We start from the raw sequence: 23,848 nt of genomic DNA on the forward strand, positions 1-23,848 counted from the left end.
CAACATTCTGTGTCAACTGCTGCTGTTGGTTTCTGTTTCTTTTATTGGGAGAGGCCCGATTCTTCAACTGGCTGATCTACGCAGTCAATGTGTTACAGGTGTGTTTCAGTTTCCATTAGGGAACTGATGCTTCACTGGTTTCATACACCCTGTGTTACTCTTTTCTTTTACGTTGAGAAAATAAAAATGTTGACTTTGCGGTGGGGCATCGCCCTAGCACTCTGGTTTTCTTTCCTTTTTGCATGCGTTTTGACTCTTTTGGTTTTTAGACAGGGCCCATACACATTTTCAGGTAAGTCGTTTCTCTGAGGCTCGGCCCTGTCCTCTGTGGATGAACGAGGCCCCTATAAAGACACCTGTGCGTGTGTGCTGGTAGGGGAGCAGTTGCTGCATCCTGAAATGGGCCCTGCCTGTTGGAGTTGAACATCCACTCTGAGTTAACTGCAACTTTTACAATGTTCTGTTTTCCTGTGAGTTTGCCTAGTTTTGTTGGAAATAGACCAGGCCTCTGTGGAGACTGAACACCTGTGTGTGCTGTGGGGTGTGCGTTTGCTGCCTTCAGGAGTGGACCTTCCACTAGTGTGTTCTCTGCCTTACATTGTGGACTCTGTTTCTAGAAACGGACTCTGGAGTGGAGCTTGCTCCTGGGAATTTTGCACTTTGAAGGAAATTATGTAGGTAATGGACTCTGTATACCAGAAATGACTTTTCTGGTAATTGCCTCTGTCTCATTGCTTTTGGGGTTTATTACTTGCACTGTCTTGTGTGCCCCTGTGTCTGGAAGTCATTACTGTGAGCTGGGAGGCGAATAAAAACAAAAAAAGTGCCGAGGCTGTGCCCGCCACACGATGTTGGTCAGCCTGATTGCTGGAGGTTGAGTACGCTCTTCTGATTGCTGTCGTTCAACGAAGGAGTAATATAGACGGGCTGTTAGAGAGATGACCGCAAAGTGTGTCGGAGCAGACGAGAACCATAAGGTTTGTGGGCTGTCCTGTGCACCGTCATCCCGGTAAGGAGGGTGGGCGAGCAGTTTAAGGTGTGGCCTGGACTTCTGTCAGAATAGTGCACAGGCAGGAGGGCGCATCAGGGCGGGCGAGAGCAAGATAGTATCTCGAGGCAGACCGAGGGCTGGAAGGCAGGAGGGGCACCCTTAGCGCTGTCTCCCAGGAAAGTAGCAATGCTGTCCTTGAGGTGTCCGGAAGGCCCAGTAGGGTGGTTAGCAAAGCTGGAAGGCGGGTACGCTATTTTGATCTCTGTCTTGCTGGGGGAAAGTGGGGATACAGCACGGCCTGTCCAAAAGGTGGCTAAAAAGGTATGTCAGAGCAAACCGAGAACTGAAAGGGACATGGGGGGGGGGAACCAAGAGTCAGAAGAGGTGTTGGGAAGGGCAGCCATTGTATGGCGAGAAGGTGGGAGGGACAAGTGGTTTGCGGTCGATGCCCGGGCTGTCTGTGATGTATGCATTGTTTTATTGTTCGATTCATCAGAAAGTTTGTACGTGTGTTGAGGAAAAGTTCTGAAACAGAAGTTCAGTGCTGACCAACTTTCTTACTAAGTATATATCATGGGAGCACTGGAAAAAACAAATGCTCACAAAACTTCGAGTCTTCATATAATAGTTTAGTTTCCAACTTTCCAAGTCTAGACAAAGTACTTTTAAATAGCCACTTTCAGTTCAATGGATAGACTGGAAGACTTGCCAAATGTATCAAAGAGTCGTTGTTGACGTTGTGTGTGTCAGCACTTTGAACTTTCATGACTGATTTAACAACATTCCACACATTAATTAGATTAGATTAGATAACCTACAGTGTGGAAACAGGCCCTCTGGCCCAACAAGTGCACACTGACCCTCCGAAGAGCAACCCAACCAGACCCACTCCCCTACATTTAACCCTTCACCTACCACTACGGGCAATTTAGCATGGCCAATTCACCTAACCTGCACATTTTTAAACTGTGGGAGGAAACCGGAACACCCGGAGGAAACCCATGCAGACACGGGGAAGATGTGCAAACTCCACACAGACAGTTGCCTGAGGCAGGAATTGAACCCGGGTCTCTTGTGCTGTGAGGCAGCAGTGCTAACCACCTTGCCGTGCATAAGTTATATTTCATGAATTATACAGCAAATATTTGTGTTATCATGGTGAAACTTTTAAATCAACAAAATTTAGCACCATCAAATAACGGAATACAACAGGCGCTAAACAGTGTTATCCCCTAGAGACTACGTACTCAAGTTAGTTATATTCGTCTAAGCCCCATTCTCTGCAACTAGACCTTCAGTTTCCATACCCACAGCCACAATCAATGAAGATTGGGGACACAATTTCATCCTCCGAACATTCAACACAGCAGTCCCCCAGGGTATGTAGACAGCTCCTAGTGTCCTCATTGCATATCCATGAATGCGTCGCCAAATGCCAGACTAATGCCATTGGAAAGTTCGCTAATGACAACACCATAGCCGCTCGAATCTGATGGCGACGAAATAGACGACAGACAGGAGGTAGAAGATCTGGAAAAATGGTGCACTGAGAACAACTTCGCTCTCAAATGCCAGCAAAACCAAGGAACTTATAATAGACTTTTGGCGGGTTGTGACTCATGCCCCTCTACAATTTACAGCGCAGAGGTGGAAAGAGTGGAGAGTGTCAAGCTCCTGGCAGTGGTCATCCACAACCGGCCTTCTTGGTCTCTTCAAGTGGACAGGGCGTCTCTTCCTCTTCAGGCAACTGAGGAAATTTGGGGATGGCAGCTAATACCCTTGTCAACGTCCATAGGTGCGCTGTCCAGAGCAATCCGTCTGGATGCATCAGTATCCAGTATGGTAATTGTACTATCCACGATCTGAGACAGTTGCACTCGGCCCGGACAATCACAAAGGAATACCTCCCATCTATAGAATCCATCTACCAGGCCCGCTGTCAGGGAAAGACTGCCAGCATTTTCAAAGATCCATCTTATCCTGGTAACGTTTTTCTACATACTCCAGCATCGCGGTAAAGGTACAGACACCTGAAAATACGCTCCAGCCAGTATCAAAACAGTTTCTCCCCTACTGAATGGGCTCACAAACTCTTAACATTCGCCTGTACCTGTGTTTTTTTCATTTGTTCTGCCGCTATTAACATTTATTTACTAATTTATGCTACATAACTCTATGATCTGCCTGTGTTGCTCGCAAGACATTTCTTTTCACGGTGCCTCGGTACTCGTGACAAAAAATTCAATTTAAATCAGATAGGAATAAACCCTAATTCTGTATTATGCCTTGTCGTATCCTCGCTGTAAGCATTAAACAGATGTTTACAATACTTTACTAATTAGTTAAAATGCAAAGACTCATCTTCCCATTATATTGTTGCAGGGATACATAATAGAGATAATTATTGCTAATTTCAATATCGCTTGCATTCTGTGTAGATAAAATCACTCTTTCTTCTTAACAAAATCGGGTCATTCAAAATGTTAGGTATACATTTTTCCTCATCATTTTTTAGCCCAGTTAGCATTAAATCCTAAAAGTAATTTGAGATGTTCGTCAGTTTTCAGATGATTTGCAGCTCAGGTTGAGTTTCTGAATGTAGGTTTGTTCGTTGAGCTGGAAGGATCGTTTTCAGACGTTTTCTTACAATACCAGGTAACATCAGCAGTGAGCCTACGGATCAAGCACTATTGGTATGGCCTGATTTGCATTTCTGTATTTCGGTTTGCTTGTCTTGTCTTGTGTTGATGTCATTTACTGTGGTAGTGCCATTTCCTGTTCTTTATCTTCGGGATGTTAAATGGCATCCAAGTCAATGTGTTTGTTAATAGGATTCCGGTTGGAATGCATGCTTCTGGGAATTCTCGGGTGTGTAGCTGCTGCTCATGTCCTGGGATGGATGGGTTGTACCAGTCAACGTGGTGTTCTTCCTCACCTGTATGAGACGGTACTAGTGAGAATGAGTCATGTCCTTTTGGGAAAATCTGATTTTCATGTATCCTGGTAGCTAGATTTAGCATCACAGTAGTCCACAAACCCACCAACACACTAATCAGCAGCTAATGTACTTGAAAGTCCCTATACAGACAACAAACAAAACTAGTATCATTTACAAAATACCTTGCAAGAACTGTAACACATACTAGATTGGACAATCAGGCAGAAAAATAGCCACCAGGCTCCATGAACATCAAATAGCCACAATAAGACATGTTAACTGTAAGCATTACAGGGTGAATAAAGCAAAAAACAAAAATCAGTAAATGGAAACAGCCTCAGTTTAGGGTACTTACTCTGAGCTGGCCGGCCACATGCAGAGTGTACTGCTGATGTTGGTTTCTGTTTTTCATTCGGGAGAGGCTTTGTTGCTATACTGGCTGCTCTACACAGTCGTTCTGTTACAGGTATGTTTCAGTTCTCATTAGGAAACTGTTATTGCATGGCTGGCTAAGCCTGTATTTTACTCTTTCTTTGACAACTAGAAAATGATAATGTTGATTTTGTGGTCGGTCTAAGCTCTTACACTTTGGTTTTGTTTAGTTATGCATTTTTTTCACATTTTAGATGTTTGGTCTGTGCCTATGTGCAATACTGCACCTTTCCTAATAAACTGTTCCCCTGTGGATTGGCCTGGCCCTCTGTGGGTGGACTAGGCCTCTGTATACACTGAACATCTGTGAGCGCTGGGAGGTGAGCATCTGCTGCATTCTGGAGTGGAATCTGCCGGTTGGAGTGGTCTCTGCCTATTGGACTGACTCAGCAGTCAGGAGTGGAATTTGACTTCAGGAAAGAACTCTGAGTGAACCAAGCCCGTGTGAGTTAACTGCATATTAACGATGTACTGTGTTTCTGTGAGTGGGCTTGGCTCTCTACGCACAGACCAGGCTTCTATGGAGACAGAACACACGTGTGTATTTTGTTGTCTGCGTATTTATTGCCTTCAGGAGTGGACTCTGCATACTGAAAAAAAAAAACCCTGTTTATTTTAGAAGATTTTGTGTATGAGAGTGGACTCTGTTGTTGGTACTTGACTCTGCCGTTTTTCATGTTGGGTTTATCACCTTCACTGACTTGTGTGTCCCTTGGTCTGGTAGGTCATACTGTGAGCTGGGAGGCTCATAAGCCGCCCGATAGCTTTCAGCCTGATAGCCGAAAGTGAGTAGGCCATTCTAGGTGTCGGACGTTGTGTGCGCTGCCCTGAGAGCCAAAGGCTGGCGAGGCTATCCTAAAGCTTGACACAAGGTGTATTGGGGCAGCCAAGAGACAGAACGTGAGTAGAGGCAGGCTGAGTTCCAGAAGACTTCTAGGCCGACCTGTAAGAAGTTGTCCCCGGAGAGGCATCTGCTTATCCACATGTGGCTCAGACGTTTGTCAGGGCAGTCCACAGGCCGGATGGCACGTCAGGGTGGGCGTCAGTCAGATGGTATGTTGGGTCAGATGGAAGGCAGGTAGACCATCCTCAGTGCTTTCATTCCGAGAAGTACTGTCCCAGAGTTGGCAGGAGCATGCTGAAGGGAGGTCAAGAAGCCAAAGAGTGGGTGGGCAGTTCTGATCGCTGTCGCACTGGGGAGAGTGAGGAAACAGGACGAATTTTGTAATACTGCATTTCATTCCCTCGACCAAGTTAAATATATTGTGATTAGCTGGTTATCAAGCACCGATCTCTGCAACATACGTTGCGCGCCTTCCACTCAATAAAAAATGCTTCGTTCCTACACACTTTCCCTGTCAACTCTCCCACTCTAAAACCATATCCATATGTTAGTCCCAATTCCAAAGGCCTTAAATTTAAGTATTGCCTTGGTGTTTAATCAAAAAGCTGTCTGTCCTTCAATTGCATTGTATTTAGTGTTTTTCCATACTTTATCTACCAGTCAGATGCATGAAATGGGAAACATATTTGAGAATCTATCTTGACTTTGTCTATGTCCATTACTTTCAGTCCGAATATGTTTTCCCAAAGTTACATATTTACTAAATTCATTTTATTCCATTGACCTCAGCAGACTAACATTTCCCAGGATTGCTGAGAATTCCTGTTTTGTTTATTTGTTTTCTTTCATTCCGTGAAGACAGAACTGAAGTAGTTTCTTTATATTTATGCAATTTCTCTGTTCTTTATTTGCCATTGCCAATTTCTGACAGAAAGAAAGTGATAGTTGTTTTGTTTACATTTTCCCATCCGCATACTTTTAGAAGTTGTTACAGCTCACTTTTATACCACTTGTTAATATAAATTCTAGGAACCTATTAATTCCCATTTTAAGCTGATCAATGATTGACTGTCCACATTCCTACAATCAGCACGATCTACTTTCGCCCAACTTTCCAACACGACGCCCATTGCTGTGAATATTATGACTCTTCAACTGTTCATCCATTAGTTTACAAGCAACAGGCACTCTCTCAGGATGTGCAGTCCAGACATCAAACACCCTCTTCGGAGTAAATAATCCTCAGATCTTCTCTAAATCCCAAATGCTTCACTTTAAAAGTGCATTCACTTGTTCTTGGTAATTTGAATGAAATGCAAATCGACGTTCTAGCCACCCTGTCTATTCCCGTCGTAATCATATATATCACAATGGCGTTACCCTCAGCCTTCTCTGCTCCAAAGCAAACAGCCTGAATTTGTCCAGACTCTCTTCATGAAGGTATCGGAACATACTCATGAATCACGTTCGAACCCATTCTAGTGCAATGTCGTTCTTCCTGCAGTGCGGTATCCGGAACTGCACACCGTATTCCATCTGCGGTCTAATCAAAGGTCTTTAAAGCTCTAATAATCTACGGCCTGACGAATAAAAGTTATGCCGAAGGTATCATTTTGCCTTCTTAACTACACTATTAACCAGTTCAGACATTTCAGAGGTCTGAACAGAAGCACTCTCAAAGCATCCCTTTTCTCTGCCATTCATTGAGTTCTCCCCTGTCTCGTTCCTTTTTCTAGAGTGGACTCCCTCATAGTTATCAGGGTAAAATTCCATCTGCCATCCATCTGACAAACTGACCATTCCATATTTATCTTTCTCTAATATAATACCTTCCTCAGTGACAACGACTCGGCCAGTCTTTGCATCAAATGCAAACTTCCTTTACATACTCCCAACACTCGCCACATTAACCTGGGCACCATTTATGCCTACACCAAATAATAACTGATCACTGTGGTATGCCAGCGGGCACTGTTCTCTGGTGACGCAAATAGCCTTTTACCCAAACCCTCTGTCCCCTGCTGCTCAGACAATTGTCGATACAATTTGCGAATTTACCCTTGTACTATGAGATTTTACCCTGAATTTAGGTTTCCAATGTGATACTTTCCCAAAGGACTTTCTGGAATAAAAAAAACATATTAATGGCCTCCTCGAAGAAAAACAATCAAGTTCGTTAGCTATGGTTTCGCTCAGATAAATCATGCTGACCATCCCTTATAAACATTTTCCTCTACAAATAAAGATAATAATTATTTGCTTTCCGTATTTTCTCCAATAGTTTCCCTAACACTGATCTGATACTCAATGGTCTATCAGTCTCGATATCTTCCATCCTTTCTGTAAAGTGGAACTATGTTAGTTATTCTCCAGTCCTCAGAATCTCACCTGTGGCCGGAATCTAATTTTGAGAATATGCTCAAGGTCTTTCCTCTGTCGCCTCACACAGCAGCCTTCGAAACAATGCAGCTAGATATAGGAATTGTTCCAATTTTAGACAAGTTAAAGCCATTAATACCTGCTGTCATATTATATCAATCTGCTCAAGAGCTTCCCAGTACACCTTTTCGAATTCTGTACTTGCATCTTTCTTCTCCAAAGTAAAATGTTGTGAAACAGGCATACAACAATCTACCGATGGTCTCCAGCTTTACGCACATACGACCCTTTTGGTTTGTTTGGGCACCATGGTGTTCCTTGGTTGCCATGTTCCTCTTTCCATGCATGTGAAATATCTGGGGATTCTGCCTATTCTTGCCTGCTCGCACTTAACCATGTCACTTTCTTATTCAGTTCACTTTATTTAAGTTTTCTAAGTTCTGCTGCAATCACCTCACATTTTTTCGAACTCCAGAAAACGCCGAACAAGTTTCCTAATCAGACAATCTTGCCATCTGAGGGACGAATCTGTGGAATGCCCATTGCACTTCCTGTGTGAGCGGTTTATTTCTTCAGTTTGAATTGGGACACCAGAGCTTTACACAATGCTCCAGGTTTGGTCTCACCAACACACAATGCAGTTGGTGCTCGACGTCTTTACCTCTTAATTCAGAGAGCCTTTATATGACGGTAAACATAACCTTTACCTGAAATTTGCATATGTTCCTGCCAATAGACTTCGGTTTAATTCTATTGCCTTAATTTCTGTGAGTGTTTCGAAAGTCCTTCTGAATATCCAACTATACCACATTCGTTGATTCCCTATTATCCCTCTCTACCATAAACATCTTCAAATAATATCAAATAAGTGTGTCTGTTATGATTTTCTTTTCATAAATGTGCTATAATTCTCTCCAATGGCACTGCTACTTCCTAATTATCAAATACCCCATTCTTTATACTAGGTTCCAACAGATTCCCTGTTTTGGATGACAAGTTATCAGTTCTGCAGTTAACCTCTCTCCCTCTTCTTCCCTTTTAAACTTCTGATTATATTTATTACTTTCGAGTTATGCACAATGACTTTACAAAATGAGCTAGGAAATAGCACAGTGGTCCCCAATGTAATCAGTCTGGCTGTTGCTACTTTCTCCAAAATTCTGATCTGAAAAAAAAACATCTGGCCCACTGGAATTATCATTGCTCATTCCAGCCATGTTTATAAATATATATGAATACGTATGAATAATTTTAGTCTTCAGTTGAACAAATCCCATGGTCATTTGATATTCTAAGAGATTTTCTCGACCTCCCTGCATGCAGACAGATACAAATAAACTGTTTAGTTTCCCTTTCATTTCGTCTTGCTCTACAATAAATTGTCCTGTCCACACATTCAGTGTGGTGCGTTTTAACTAGCTTATATTTTCCATTCAAATATTGGTCAAACCTTTCCAGAAGTCTTCGACACCGATTTGCATTAAGAATTCATGCAAAATTGAATATATCATAATCTGTAATACCAAAAGTTCCTTGGGAACAAGATTTTCAGTGAGCAAATCTGATCAAACAACATCAATTCCAAACTAGCCTCATCTATACTTTGATGCTCAAAATACTGAAAAAAAGCAATCCATTTAATACATGCACGTGAAAGCAATTTTTCCCAACATTAACATTTCCATCTTAACATAGTTTACATGCACCTTGAAATCGATCGTTATTACTGCAATACCCACAAATTTGCAAATCTAATTTCCTGTTTTTTGACATGCCCAACATTGACATTGCAGCTCTGACTTTGTTGTCTTTCATGCCCCCCTTCCAGTGTTCTGTGGAATCTGAATACTGTTGAGATTAACGGTAGGTGAATGCGAAATATTTGGGAAGTCTATCTCGACATTGAGAACATCCCGCCTCCTTTCTTAGTTTCTTCTGAAGCGTTATAGTGCCATTTACATCAGATATCCCGTAATGCTTTTGGATTTGAGAACGACAATGATTATCAACAATGGTGTGCTTTCCTCCAGATAGCTGAAGCTACGCTAACCTGATTTGGAAACTTTACAGCAGGCTGGCAATGTGTTGCTGCTATTGTACAGGATCATAATGCAATCACATCTGGAGTTGTGAGTACAGATTTCGTCACCTCAATGGCGAAAGGAGATTGTTGCATTGGATGCAGCTATTAGGTGGTTCATTCAACTGATTCCTGCCATGAAAGTTTTAACCTCTAAGGAAAGGATGATCAGTCTGCTCCAATATTCATTGAAATATGCAATAGCGAAAGATGATTATTTTTTATGTAAAAGAATCGAAGTTGCCAGGAAGAGGTCAGTTACGCAGCAATTGGAGGAATCCATTCTGAAACAGCCTGTTAAACAGGAACAGCAGAACTATACTCAGATTCTTGGCCATGTTGCACGAGAACAGGACGATGTTACTCAGCCGCTGGAACCATTATACAGTTACAGAACAAGGACAAACAGCACCTTGAGTCTATCACACTGACTTAAAATTGATCGTGCAGCAACAGTATCTTTTTTGCAGCAACAGGAATTTTCTGTTCAGTCTGCTCATGTCTATCAAGCAGAAAATGGAAGACGCTAAAGTGACTGGAGATTGTAAAACTGCAAAAAAGTGGAGGCCATTAAGCTCATGAATCACGTCACATAGAAATTGGAGAAGTATGTAAAACTATTTCAAAAAAGTCCATGAGAAAGGTGGAGGTAATTCAGACTCTTGTATCTGAATAGAAGTAGACCAGTCACACCTTCGACCCCATTTCTGAGATGCAAGAGGCGACCTTTCAGTATCTCGAGCATGTCATTTTGCAATATGATGTGATGTAGAAACAGGAAGTTTCCAGAAGTCCGCAAGCCTCTCACACATAATAGTAGGGGGACGCTCAGGGCTTGAGCCACTTATTCTGGAAAAGGAGTAATATATTCTTGCCATCCAATCAATAATGTGAAATAAAAATCAGGAGGTCATTAAGCCCAGCGAGTACAGCTGCTTCTGTACAGGATATTATTGAGATCACAAATGGAGGATGTGTAAACCATGGACAGACTGAGACTGTTCAGCCATTCATTCCTCGTAGAAAGCAATCCAAACAAGACATTTAAAATCGTGTGACTATTACACAGGAATTGATAGTGAATGTGAAATTTAAATACATGGAAGAGTTCAGAATGACTGTCTTTACTAGATTAGATTAGATTACGTCCAGTGTAGAAACAGGCCCTTCGACCTAATAAATCCACAGCGACCCACCGAAGAGCAACCCATCCAGACTCATTCCCTTACATTTAACCCTGAATAATCCACTCCACACTATGGGCAATTTAGCACAGCCATTTCACCTAACCTGCACATCTTTGGACTGTGGGAGGAAACCGGAGCACCGGAGGAAACCCACGCAAGGAATAAAAGTAATTAGAAAACTATTGGATGTGATGACAAATTATGAGAAACCATTATCAAGAAATTCATAAGGGGAGATTTGCAACCTGAAACCACAATCCATCAGAGACAGTATGGTTTTGTGAAGGGTATATCATTTTTAGTTGGTTGCCTACGTTCTTTGAAAATCTCACAAGCAAGGTGAAGAAAAGGGATTCTGGAGCTATAATATATCACAGGAGGAGACATACATCCTGTTTCCGAGACGCCATCATTTCTTTCCACGTCGACCCACGAAGGCGATTGGAAACCGTCACTACTTCTGAATGAACAGGCGTTGGCTTGTACCAGGTCAGCGCATATTCATCAACACGATGTTCTGTGCATGGTGACACCCCAATATTAATATTGTGAGAGTTCGTTGACTTCCTTTTCCTCTCCACGTTGACAACAGATCTCTGCAGAGCCGTGTACACCATCGGAACTTTGGCTATACTTGTAAAACAAGGATATACCAGGCCTCTCCTTGCTGACGGAGGTATCATTGTATCAATCTCATCCATCATATATATTATCCGTTTTGTTGTGATGACATTGATGCCGACATCCTAGGAAATGATGGATATGTCATCCACTCCTGCCTGGAAAGTTTCTGATCATAGAATCAGCTGGAAACTGTCATCCTAACAGCCACTGGCAGCAACGTTCTCCCCCTGGTGTGAAGCTGCATTCCGTGTTGATGGAGGTAACAAAACCCCATGACCAGTTCCTTCTTCATTCACGGTCATCTCACGATCTGTCGCTGGTTTTAGCGTAGTTTGGAAGCTGCCCTTCGAAAACGCGAGGTGTAAATGGCAGTTTCCTTTCCCCCCACATACTCACTCCCTGGTTTCAGAGCAACCCCGCTCTGCAGCCTTTGCTTCATTTGTTGTGCATGCTGCAGATCGACATGCTGCACGTGTTCAATCCAAGTTGTATCACCAAATACTCAAGTCTCTCTCACAGTCTGAGGCAACTCACATCAGAACCTCGAACGAACCATCCCCAGCACCTCCACTAAACTTTCATTACCAGGAGTCAGTCAGAAGATTCTGACCAACAATTTATTTGGCTGCACTTTTTGAATACTACTCAATGTGCCTCCCGCTATTACTGAGAGTACGATCGGCTGACAGTGACAAACACAGTCGTTCAGTTGATAGCCACAGAGCAAGTTTCAAAGATGTGAGTAACATCTTCTGTCCAAAATGAATCAACACATGAGGAAATGAACGAGAGTGCAAATCGTACATTTCATAGTTTCTGAGCTTCATAAAGCAGGAACCCGACAATTCAGGGAGATCAATATCAAAGGCTCGGCTAAGATACAGGAGATAATCGCGTTATTATTGGATACTTGGAAAAAGGACAGGAAGTTGCAGAATTATCCTGTTTGTCAAAGGAATGGTCAAGCTGGAGGAGTGAGGCTTCAGAGTGTCCAGTCATAAGAATGAGAACATAAAATAAATGTGCTGACAGAGGAGCTGAAGTGGTTAGTGTGATCACGTTTTCAATCCATCTCATTGAACCAGCACAGGGACGTTAAACACAGATTAGATATCTGGTCAACTTGGATCACTGTACAAGCCACGCTAGTGTCCTGCTCAATACAACTCATAATCTGTTCAGAGTGGAACATTGTTCAAACCACACAAATACACTGGCTATCTGTTCAACACGCAGAGTGTTGCAAACCATAGCAGCGCATTGATATTTAAACCAAAATCTGTCCAGCACGAGAGCAGAGCAGTGAAAAACAGTGAAATCAAAAGTTAACCTGGAGCAGCTTTCCTGCCAGCATGTAAAGGTGTATACAACGCACCACGGCATTTCTCGGCAATGCTGTGTTAGATGTTTCCCAAGAGGAAACTTGCAGACCATGCTGAAAGTGATATGATCCGTGCCACCCATCTCTTGATAAGCCCCATATCTCCCTTGTGTCACGAAATGGAGTACTGTGTGTGAAAATCATTGCCAGAGAAAGATGTCGGGATAATGAGTTTAACTACCAATAAACAAGATGGGTTGGGAAATAGACAGAGAGAGACTGAGAGAGAATGCCATGCTCACATGTTTCAGAATATTGAAATAAAGTCATTTCGATAGCATCTTGCAACAAGGGCCAGTAATTCTGGGAATGATGGGTGAATGAGATTTTGGTAAGTTCAGAAGATGGAGAGTATTGGATGAATATTTCCTCGTCAGCATTTTAAAAGGAGTAGGGTCAACAGAGTCTTCGAATCATAACAAAGAACAAAGAAAATTGACAGCCCAGGAACAGGCCCTTCAACCGATCCAAATGAATTGTCTAAACCTGTCAGTCAATTCCTAAGCATCGATATCCCTCTACTCCTCACCTACTCATGCATTTATTCAGACGCATCTTAAATGAATCTGCCGTGCCTGTCTCAACCACCTCTGCTGGCAACGCGTTCCAAATACCCACCACCCTCTGTGTGAAGTACTTGCCGCGTGTATCCCCTTAATCTGTCCACCTCTCACATTGAAAGCGTGACCTTTCGTTATTGAATCATTCGCCCTGGGAAAAAGCTAGTCTCTATCCACCCTGTCTATACACTTAATGCTTATATTAACCTCAGGTTCCCCCCTCAAACTCTTTTTTCTAATGAAGATAAACCTAACCGACTCAATCTTTCTTCATAGCGAGCACCTTCCATACCAGGCAACATCCTTGTAAAGCGTCTTGGCACCCACTCCAAAGCGGCAACAGCCTTTTGGTAATGTGGCGACCAGAAATGTACACAGTATTCTAAATGCGGGCAAACCAATGTCGTAGAGTTATAGAGTCATGAGATGTACAGCATGGAAATAGACCCTTCGGTCCAACCTGTCTGTGCCGACCAGATATCCCAACCAAATCTAGTCCTACCTGCCAGCACTCGGCCCATATCCCTCCGCACCCTTCCTATTCATATACCCATCCAAATGCATCTTAAATGTTGCAATTGTAACAGCCTCCACCATGTCCTCTGGCAGCTCATTCCATACATGTACCACCCTCTGCGTGAAAAAGTTGCCCCTTAGGTCTCTTTAATATCTTCCCCCTCTCACCCTAAACCTATGCCCTCTAGTTCTCTTCTTCCCGACCCTAGGGAAAATACTTTGTCTATTTATCCTATAAATGCCCCTCATAATTTTGTAAACCGCTATAAGGTCACTCCTCATCCTTCGACGCTACAGGGAAAACAGCCACAGCCTGTTCAGTCTCTCCCTATAGCTCAAATCCTCCAACCCTGGCAACATCCTTGTAAATCTTTTCTGAACCCTTTCAAGTTTCACAACACCTTTCCGATAGAAAGGAGACCAGAATTGCACGCAATATTCCAACAGTGGCCTAACCAATGTCCTGTACAGCCGCAATATGACCTCCCAAATCCTGCACTCAATACTCTGATCAATAAAGGAAAGCATACCAAACGCCTTCTTCACTATCATATCTACCTGCGACTCCACTTTCAAGGAGCTATCAACCTGCACTCCAAGGTCTGTTTGCTCAGCAACACTCCCGAGGATCTTACCATTAAGTGTATAAGTCCTGCTAAGATTTGCTTTCCCAAAATGCAGCACCTCACATTTGTCTGAATTAAACTCCATCTGCCACTTCTCAGTCCATTGGCCCATTTGGTCCAGACTCTGTTGTAATCTGATGTAACCCTCTTCGCTGTCCACTACACCTCCAATTTTGGTGTCATCTGCAAACTTACTAACTGTACCTCTTATGCTCGCATCCAAATCATTATGTAAATGAAAAACGTAGAGGACCCAGCACCGATCCTTGTGGCACTCCACTGGTCACAGGCCTCCAGTCTGAAAAACAACCCTCCTCCACCACCCTCTGTCTTCTACCTTTGAGCCAGTTCTGTATCCAAATGGCTAGTTCTCCCTGGATTCCATGAGATCTAACCTTGCTAATCAGTCTCCCATGGGGAACCTTGTCGAACGCCTTACTGAAGTCAATATAGATCACATCTACTGCTCTGCCCTCAACAATCTTCTTTGTTACTTCTTCAAGAAACCCAGTGAAGTTACTGAGACGTGATTTCCAACGTACAAAGCCATGTTGACTATCCCTAATCAGTCCTTGCCTTTCGAAATACATGCACATCGTTCCCTCAGGATTCCCTCCAACAACTTGCCCACTACTGAGGTCAGGCTCACCCGTCGATAGTTCCCTGGCTTGTCTTGCACAATGTTAACATGACTTGCCAGCTGTTATACCGAATACCCAGCCCAATGAAGGCATATATACTATCTGCCTTCTTGACTACTCTATCCCCCTGTGCAGCAACTTCAGTGTACACTGGACCTGCATTCCCAGATCTCTCTGCCCATCAACTTTTCCCAAGGCTCTTCCATTCATTGTATAATTCACTCTCCAATTAGTCTTGCCTAAATGCATGACTCACATTTGTCTGGATTGAAATTCATCCGCCACTTTCCCGCCCAACTCTCCAGACTATCTATATCTTTCTGTATTCTCTGACAGTCCTTCATGCTTTCTGCTACTCCACCAATCTGAGTGTCATCAGCAAACTTCCTGATCATACCAACAGTGCCGTCTTCCAGATCATTTATGTATATTACAAACAACAGTGACTCCAACACTCACCCCTGTGGAACACCACTGCTCACGTTTCTCCATTTCGAGAAACTCCCTTCAACTACTACTCTCTGCCTCCTGTTACTCAACCAGTTCTTTGTCCACCTAGCTAGAACACCCTGCACACCATATGACTTCACTTCCTACACTAGTCTACCACAGGTAACCTTATCAAACGCCTTATTAAAGTCCATGTAAATGAAATCAACAGCCCTTCCTTAATCTATCAACCTTGTCACTTCCTCGAAGAACTCTATTCAGTTGTTAAGGCACGATCTCCCCAGCACAAAACCATATAGCCTATCACTGATAAGACAATTCTTTTCTCAATGTAAATAGATCCTATCCCTCAGTACTTTTTCCAGCAATTTTCCCACCACCGAGGTCAGGCTCACAGATCTGTAGTTACCCGGAATATCCCTACTACCCTTCTTGTGCAGGGGGACAACATGAACAACCGTCCAGACCTCCGGCACCTCACCTGTATTTAAGGATGCCACAAAGATATCTGTCAAGGCCTTAGCCTATGTGCACCAAGACAACTGGCTGTACACCCTCACCTTTTAGAATGTCCTGCACCCGATCGGTGACATCCCTGACCCGAACATCGGGGAGGCAACATACCAGATTCTAGATTAGTGGTGCTGGAAAAACACTTCAACTCCAGGGCATCAATGTGGACTTCAACAGTTTCCTCATTTCCTCTTCCCCACCTCGCCCCAGTTCCAAACTTCCAGCTCAGCACTGACTCCATGACTTGTCCTACCTGCCTATCTCCTTCCCCACCTCTCCACTCCACCCTCCTCCCTCACCTATCATCTTAATCCCCTCCCCCACTCACCTATTCTACTCTAAGCTACTTTCTTCCCAACCCCACCCTCCTCTCATTCATGTCTCCACCCTTCAGGCATTGTGCCTGCATTCCTGACGAAGGGCTTTTTCCCGAAACGTCGATTTTACTGCACCTCGGATGCTGCCTAAACTGCTGTGCTGTTCCAGCACCACTAATCCAGAATCTGGTTTCCAGTATCTGCAGTTATTGTTTTTACCTGGGCAACAAACCATCCTGGAGTCCCGTTTTAAGGCCACAGAACTCGCCTATCTACTCCCCTCACAATAAAATTCCGTATAATAATAGCCCTACAAGTCGTTTTCCCACTCTTCTGAACAGCAGTACCCGCCACGGTGCCATTATACTGGCAACTGCTTCCCTTCCTGGTGAGCCATCTCCCCCAACAGTATCAAAACTGTATATATGTTTTGGAAGGAGATGACCGCAGGGGACACCTGCACTGCCTTCCTACTCTGTTTCTGTCTTTTGGTCACCCATTCACTGTCTTCCTCAGCAACTCTAAGCTGTGATGTGACCAGTTCACTAAATGTGGTATCCACGACCTCCTCAGCATCGCAGATGCTCCACAGCGAGTCCATCGGCAGCTCCAGAGCCGTCTTGCGTTCAAACAAGAGCTGCAGCTGGACAACCTTCTTGCAAGTGAACGAGTCAGGAATGTCAGACACGTTCCTAAGCTCCCACGTCAAGCAAGAGGTACATGCCACGTGTCTGAGGTCCCCTGCCATTGTAAGCTTAGCTCTATGTGAACTAACTAACTTAATTCAGTAAAAACCTTGAATTAAGTATTCAATGAAACTATGAAACCATCATCGAGTGTTCGAAAAAAAGAATGAACTGGCTCACAAATATCCTTCGAAGAAGGAAATCGGCCATCTTCACGTTTTCTGGTCGACATGTGAATTCAGAACCGAGACTCAAGTGCATTTAAATTTTAATTTAAAAGATCTGCAATTAAAAATCTAATGAACCTATGAAACCAGATTAGATTGTCAGAAATGTCCAACTGACTCGATAATATATTTCAGAGAAGGAAATTGGCCACCTTCACCTGCTCTGGTCTACATGTTAAGTCAGACACATAGCAAGGTTGATTCTTATCTGCCATTTGAAACGACTAAAACAGTCGCTCAGTTATATCAATCACTGCAAAGACTGATAGAAATGAAATCGGACCGATTCACCGGCTATTTATAGCACGTGACTGCAGTCAGGCGACTACCATAATCTAAAGGTCAAGCAGAAAAGGGAAATAAATGCTGCCCTCGCCCTTGACATTGACATCCCTTTGATGAATAAATTAAGATGAACTCACTCAGGGAAGCGATACAATGAGAACATAGCTAACTCAGTTTAAACAAGGACTTGAATAGCTATCGACATGGCAATGACACTCAGGAATATTTGAGAATGCGCAAAATAATAAAAATATGAAAATTTAATTAAAAAATAAGATTAATATTACATTTTATTTCCATCCCAGCTGAACATGAACAAGACGTTTGTTTGCTTCTTTTTCCTCTGTCTCTCTTTCTCCATCTATTCAACTCATTTGATCTCCCCTTAAATACAAATTTCTCTGTCACACAATCTCCCATTTGGTTTTGCACTCGAAATGCTAACACTGGCTGCTAAACCTGCTCAGTTTTCATGGAACGCCCTCTTTTTTGATTCGGATCTTTTTTCCTTGGTTGATTTAACCTGTAATTTTGTTCATTCGTCGAATGTTGGAATCGTGGGCAAGGTCAGATTCTGTTGACCATTACTAATTCTCCTTGACCAATCGTCATGAATATGTGGAGCCAAGCACATTGTTGCGGTCACACTGATGTCAAACTTAATACAACCCCAAAATGTTAGATTATTTTTCCAAAGGAAATCAATGAAATAATATCGATTTTTAGACGAAATGTGATGATTTCATGGTTACAACCATTGAAATTCGTTTGAATTGCAATTTTTCCTCATTTAAATATAAGCTTTGCCATCAGCTATGGTACAATTTAAAACAATGTATTTAGTGTAAATATTGATTACTCGGGCTGGCGCAGTGGCTCAGTGGTTCGTACTGCGAATGGATTCCAGCCTCGGGCGACTGTCTATTCTCCCCCGTGTCTGTTTAGGTTTTCTCCGGGTGCTAAGATTTTCTTCCACATTCCAACAATATGCAGGTTAGGTGAATTTGTCATTTGAAATTACCTAGACTGTTCAGGGATGTGTAGGTTAGTGCATTAGTCAAGGGTAAATGTCGAGCATTAGCGATAATGGGTCAGAGTGAGTACTGTTCAAAGGGTCAGTGTGGACTTGCTAGGCCAAACGGTCTATTTCCACATTGTGGAAAGATGAAGCATCTTTGCATCAACGTTATTACTCTGACTTGATTTCCCTATTATGTAGTGACATTAGAACTAAAACCACGATTGTGATCAAAATATTTGCATTTGGAAAAGTGACCGACAGAGAGCTGTAACCGTAAAGTCTGAACTTTACCAAGGTGTAGGCAATGGTTTCATGACAAAAAGGTTGAGGTTGAAACTGGGGATATTACTGAGCTGCTATTGGGCAGGTTTAGAAATGGAGTGAATGCCTATACATAAATAAGTTCAGGGCAAGGTGACCTTCGAGTTTGTGAACAGTCTTTATCTCAGATGTTTGTGAGGGGGAGGAGAGAAATTCGTCGTTAATGAATGGAATTTGTTGTGCAAAGTGAAGACAACAGTTGCCGTAGTTAACAAACACTGATAACAGAAATAGCAATGAGGTTCAACATTTTTCAAGAAATTAATAATTGGGCTCAGGTAGACAGACTTACCAGGAGCACCAGCAATAGCGAGGATGGGATAGTAACCCACCTGAATGATCATTAGTACACCGTAAATCCGATCTGGTATTGTTGCCCAAGGCCTGGAAAGATAGTAAAGACCGGCGGATAAACCCCTGTCCATTGTTGGAACATTCCAGTCCATTTTTCCCAGATTCTGACCTTCCCTCCCCCTTTTTATTCAGCTATTGATCCAGTTGTCGGTGATGATGCATCTGCTGCTGTAATGTGATAACTCATTGACAGCAGCCACATATTAAGAGGGGAGGGAAAACCGCCAGGAACACAATTAGAATCCATGGAGACTGACATCAATCACAGTCACTGCACAAAGTTTACCAGTTAACTCCTTCGAATACTGAACTTGCAGTTCACATCAATAACTGGACGGGGTTGCATGACGGCATCGCTTGTTATTGATCTTCTCTCCCATCGCCAGTTGCTCCAGCGAAGTCAGTTTCAGGGAAAATAATGGACGTTTTCTTTTCACAGGGCAGATGATTCTGCTCTGGTCTCCATGTTCAATGTTGTAACAGCTTGTTGTAATATCCCCATCAAAAATAAGAATACAATCCACAGATTTTCCCTATGCTGATCTCTCCTCGGCTAGAACAAACGTCAAACAAAATGTTTTCATTGGGCATACTTGCCCCAACCATACACAGGAAGTGTGAATTTGTCTGAGCATACATCTCACTTTTCGAATAAGGCAATTTTGTATCTTCAATACACAATGAGCTTAGTATTTTTTTAAATGAATTGACAAACATTTTATTGCAGTTTATTCGTTTTAAGGCAATAAATTATTGCATTTTTTTTTACTTCAGTCCAAAACCAAACGGAGAATGTCCAATGACCTTGTTCATCGAATCCGTGGCGAAAGTCAGTTCTACAGATGCTTGACATCAGAGTCAAGATTAGAGTGGTGCTGTGGATCAGTGGAGCACAGTGGGTCAGTCCGCATCCGAGGAGTAGGAAACTCGTTGTTTCAGGCAGAAGCCCTACATCAGGAATGAACTGCTCATTCCTGATAAAGGACGTTTGCCCGAAAGGTCGACTTCCTTGCTCCTCGGATGCTGGCGGACCTGCTGTGCTTTTCCAGCACCACTCTCACCGTCACTCATCAAATCCATGGATCACTTAGTCAGGAACAAAGAATATGAAATTGGCTAGGTGACAGTAAGAGTGAAGTCAATGGCTGTTGAGACTGAAAACGGTTCAGGAATGCAATGAAGAGCAAGAACACAGACTACATTTGAGAGAGAAATTGTCAACCGACAATATGAACAAAGCAGTATAGTTTAAAATAGAGGGAATAACATGAATAAAATTTTAATTTTGGGTATACAGGTTGACAAGATTGCCCATATCTAAACTGGATACTTAGAAGTAAAAACAGAGACAGATATATTAAAAAAGTGCCTGTCTACGGCGAGATTGCATGATAATCGGCTTCGAAATACAAGTCATTCCAAGCCACTTCAGAAAGGATGGGCTTAATGACACATAATAACACATAATCCTTAACATTTGGAAGCAGATCTTTCGGCCAACTTTCCACAAAGTATCCCATACTCATAAACCCTCAGTCATGTACCTGAATTTCCAATGCTCTGCTCAATTAGGCATGGCCAATCCACATAACCCACACATCATTGGGCTGTGGAGAAAACTGGAGCACATAAAAAAGAAACACTCACTATCAAAGGGACAATATGCAAACTTCACACAGCGTAGAATGGAAGCCTTTTCCCTGGCATTGCAAGGCAGCAGAGCTAACCATTGAAACTATCGTGATTTTTATGAATTGCTTTCGTAGCCTGAAGATTCACACATGTTCAGTAAAGGATGCAATAATCTATTCCTGCTTCTTTTTGAGGTGCAGTTGCCTCTAAACTGTATTTTCAAACAGAATCGAATTCTTGAGATTCGTGCCTTTGGGAGGAGATGAGCAAAAAGTAATTTTTTTGTTTATTTTGAGAACTTTAAGGCGAAACTGACTAAAATGTAAAAGAAGTGTCAAAGCCACAACAGCTTTATTGGAAATGGGAATGAACCAGATCAACTAAATATAAACAAGGTCAAAATCTAGATCTGCCAGAAAAAGCAGAATGTGAAGGAGACTGGAAATCTGAAAGATAAACCGAAAAAAGTGAAGAAACGAAGCAGAAGTATAAGTCTGCATCGAGAAACGGAGTTAACGTATCGAGTTTGATATGAAACTATTCTGAAATCGTGTGTTTGATCTTCAAAGTTTATTCTCTTCCTCTCAGCTAAAATGCTGCCAGACTTGCTGAGTTTTTCTTCTGCACTTTGGAAGATCCATTTTTCCCGAACTGTGAAAAATCGCCTGCTCTGAATCGGAGCAGGAATGTCTCCATTTCAGTCGCTGGTCGAATGTTTGTGTGTGGCACAGTGGTTAGGACTGCCGCTTCACAGCACCAGAGACCCGGTTCAATTCCTATCTCAGACACAATCTCCCCATGTCGGCGTGGGTTTCCTCTGGGTGCTCCGGTTTCCTCCCACAGTCCAAAAAGTTGCAGGTTAAGTGAATTGGCGTTGCTAAATTGCCCGTATGTAAAGAGGAATGGGTCTGGGTGAGTTACGTTCGGAGTTGACTTGGTGGGCCGAAAGGCTTGTTTCCACACTGTAATTAAGTAATCTAATCTAAAATTTCGTTACGGAAATTGAATGAGAAATGATAAACTTTCTGCATTATAGGACCCTACCATCGATACCGTGTTCCAATTTCATATATTACCATGAAAATTGCAAACTCAGTGGAACTCTCATCGCTGGATCAATCTGCTGAAGACAACTGTCTGAAAATGAATTGGATCAAAATCTCAATGTCCTGTCGTGTTCCTAATATCAGTGGGATCAGGCCCACCCAGCAAGATCTTACCTTTCAGAGACTTTAATCTCATATGTGAAAGCGAAATGCTTTTTTTTAAAAACAGGATCCAGTTATCCTTTGGAAGGCTCCAGCCATTGCAGAGATTATTTGTCATTTTCAGTAGCTATGGATAAGGATACAGAAAACTGTCCTTTCGATATTCTTCTATCAAGTGCAGATATAGAGACAGAACTGTTTGCAAGTGATTACATTTTCAACACATGACAGGGAAAACAGCCAATTAGTCCCGAGTCAGGCTGGTATGTAACTTGGATGACAACTTGCAGATTTGGTTTCTCTATTGTTTATTCGCGAAAATCATCAAATAAGAGTTTTCTCCAATTCACATGAACGGCACTTTTTCTGTTTTATTTATTAAGCACTCAGTCACGTACCACTTTGATGGGAAATGAATCCCGCTAATCAAATGGCATTGGAACGTCAGTTTGAACAATAAGGAGAAAAAATGCACTGCAGGGTTAACTTGAAAAAAAAAAAGTTTACTGTGCTCACAGCCTTTCAGTAAAAACCTTGATGCATGGACCTCTGGTTCTTTCAGGGGACATTTGATCTATTGTGCAGCTTGTTTTGTGTGGCGATGTATCAGAGGGACAGAAAGAAGCTCCAATCTATTCGATCAGGAGCTAGCCATCTGGCTGCTGGTGCATCAGACAGAGGCAAACCCACACACTAGCCAATTCCTTTTTGACACAGAACATTTTCATCTCATCATACACTGATGACCACATCAGATGACCACAGAAATGAGCAACATCCACCATTCTTGTCAGAGGGCAAAAAGGAAAGGGAGGGTCAGGGAAAGTAGGAGTAAAAGGGGAAGTGGTGTGACATACTGGGAGTAGGAGTAGACAAGAAACAATGGAGATGGTCATTAGAATGGTTTGAAGCAGCACAAGTGGCCGTGCAAGGAAAATAAGAATGCAAGGAAACTGGAGGAAGAATAGGCGTGGCAATGAAATATTCATGACCGGTAAACGTGTGTATTTAGAGTAGACAGATTGATGGGCAGTCAAACTGCACTGTTCAGGTAAATAAGGATGTGGATTACCTTGCAACATAAGACTATTTTTTGTTCTTATCCTGCATTCTTGGTCACATTGGACGTTTATTCTGCATCTCCATGTCTTCAACAAGTGCACACGCCTCACATTTTATTCTCTCCCTGAATGCCATCTCTTACATTTTTCATTTTTTAAACAGATGAAAAAGTGCCGACGTTTTTTCTATTAATACTGCTCTAATTCAAAGTAGATATTAGAGTCAGATTTTATCCCTCCAGTGTTCCCATAACGCAGAATTTCATTGAATATTTATATTCCTTACATACCTTCATTGATCCAAACGAAAGAAATGATTGTATTCTGTCCGCAGATAAAAAACAAAATGCTTCAGCGCTGAATATTACAGTGATTGTGACAAAACACCTGCTCCAAGTTCAAGTAAATTACAAATGTCGTAGAAGACCTAGTTCAAGCAGAACGATATGTCAAAAGAAAACACAAATTGCCGGGAGCAAAGATTACCAATATGGTGCATCTATGGTGAGAAAGCAGCGCTGAAAATGTGTTGCTGGAAAAGCGCAGCAGGTCAGGCAGCATCCAAGGAACAGGA

General features: G+C 42.5%; 1 protein-coding gene across 1 annotated transcript in view; it reads right to left on the minus strand.

Annotated features, from left to right (window-relative positions):
* The window catches only part of LOC148136491 (putative G protein-coupled receptor 139), a 30,346-nt gene extending 10,902 nt beyond the window's left edge, over positions 1-19,444 (minus strand). Inside the window, exon 1 of the mRNA XM_087983304.1 lies at positions 19,312-19,444. Within this exon, the coding sequence (XP_087839430.1) occupies positions 19,312-19,444 (133 nt within the window). The remainder of the gene's footprint in view (positions 1-19,311) is intronic.
* Between the last annotated feature and the right edge of the window lie 4,404 nt (positions 19,445-23,848).

Source organism: Chiloscyllium plagiosum, unplaced genomic scaffold, assembly GCF_037043375.1.
Source record: "Chiloscyllium plagiosum isolate Xiang-an unplaced genomic scaffold, Cpla_swu_hap1 HiC_scaffold_45, whole genome shotgun sequence".
Classification (NCBI taxonomy): Eukaryota; Metazoa; Chordata; class Chondrichthyes; order Orectolobiformes; family Hemiscylliidae; genus Chiloscyllium; species Chiloscyllium plagiosum.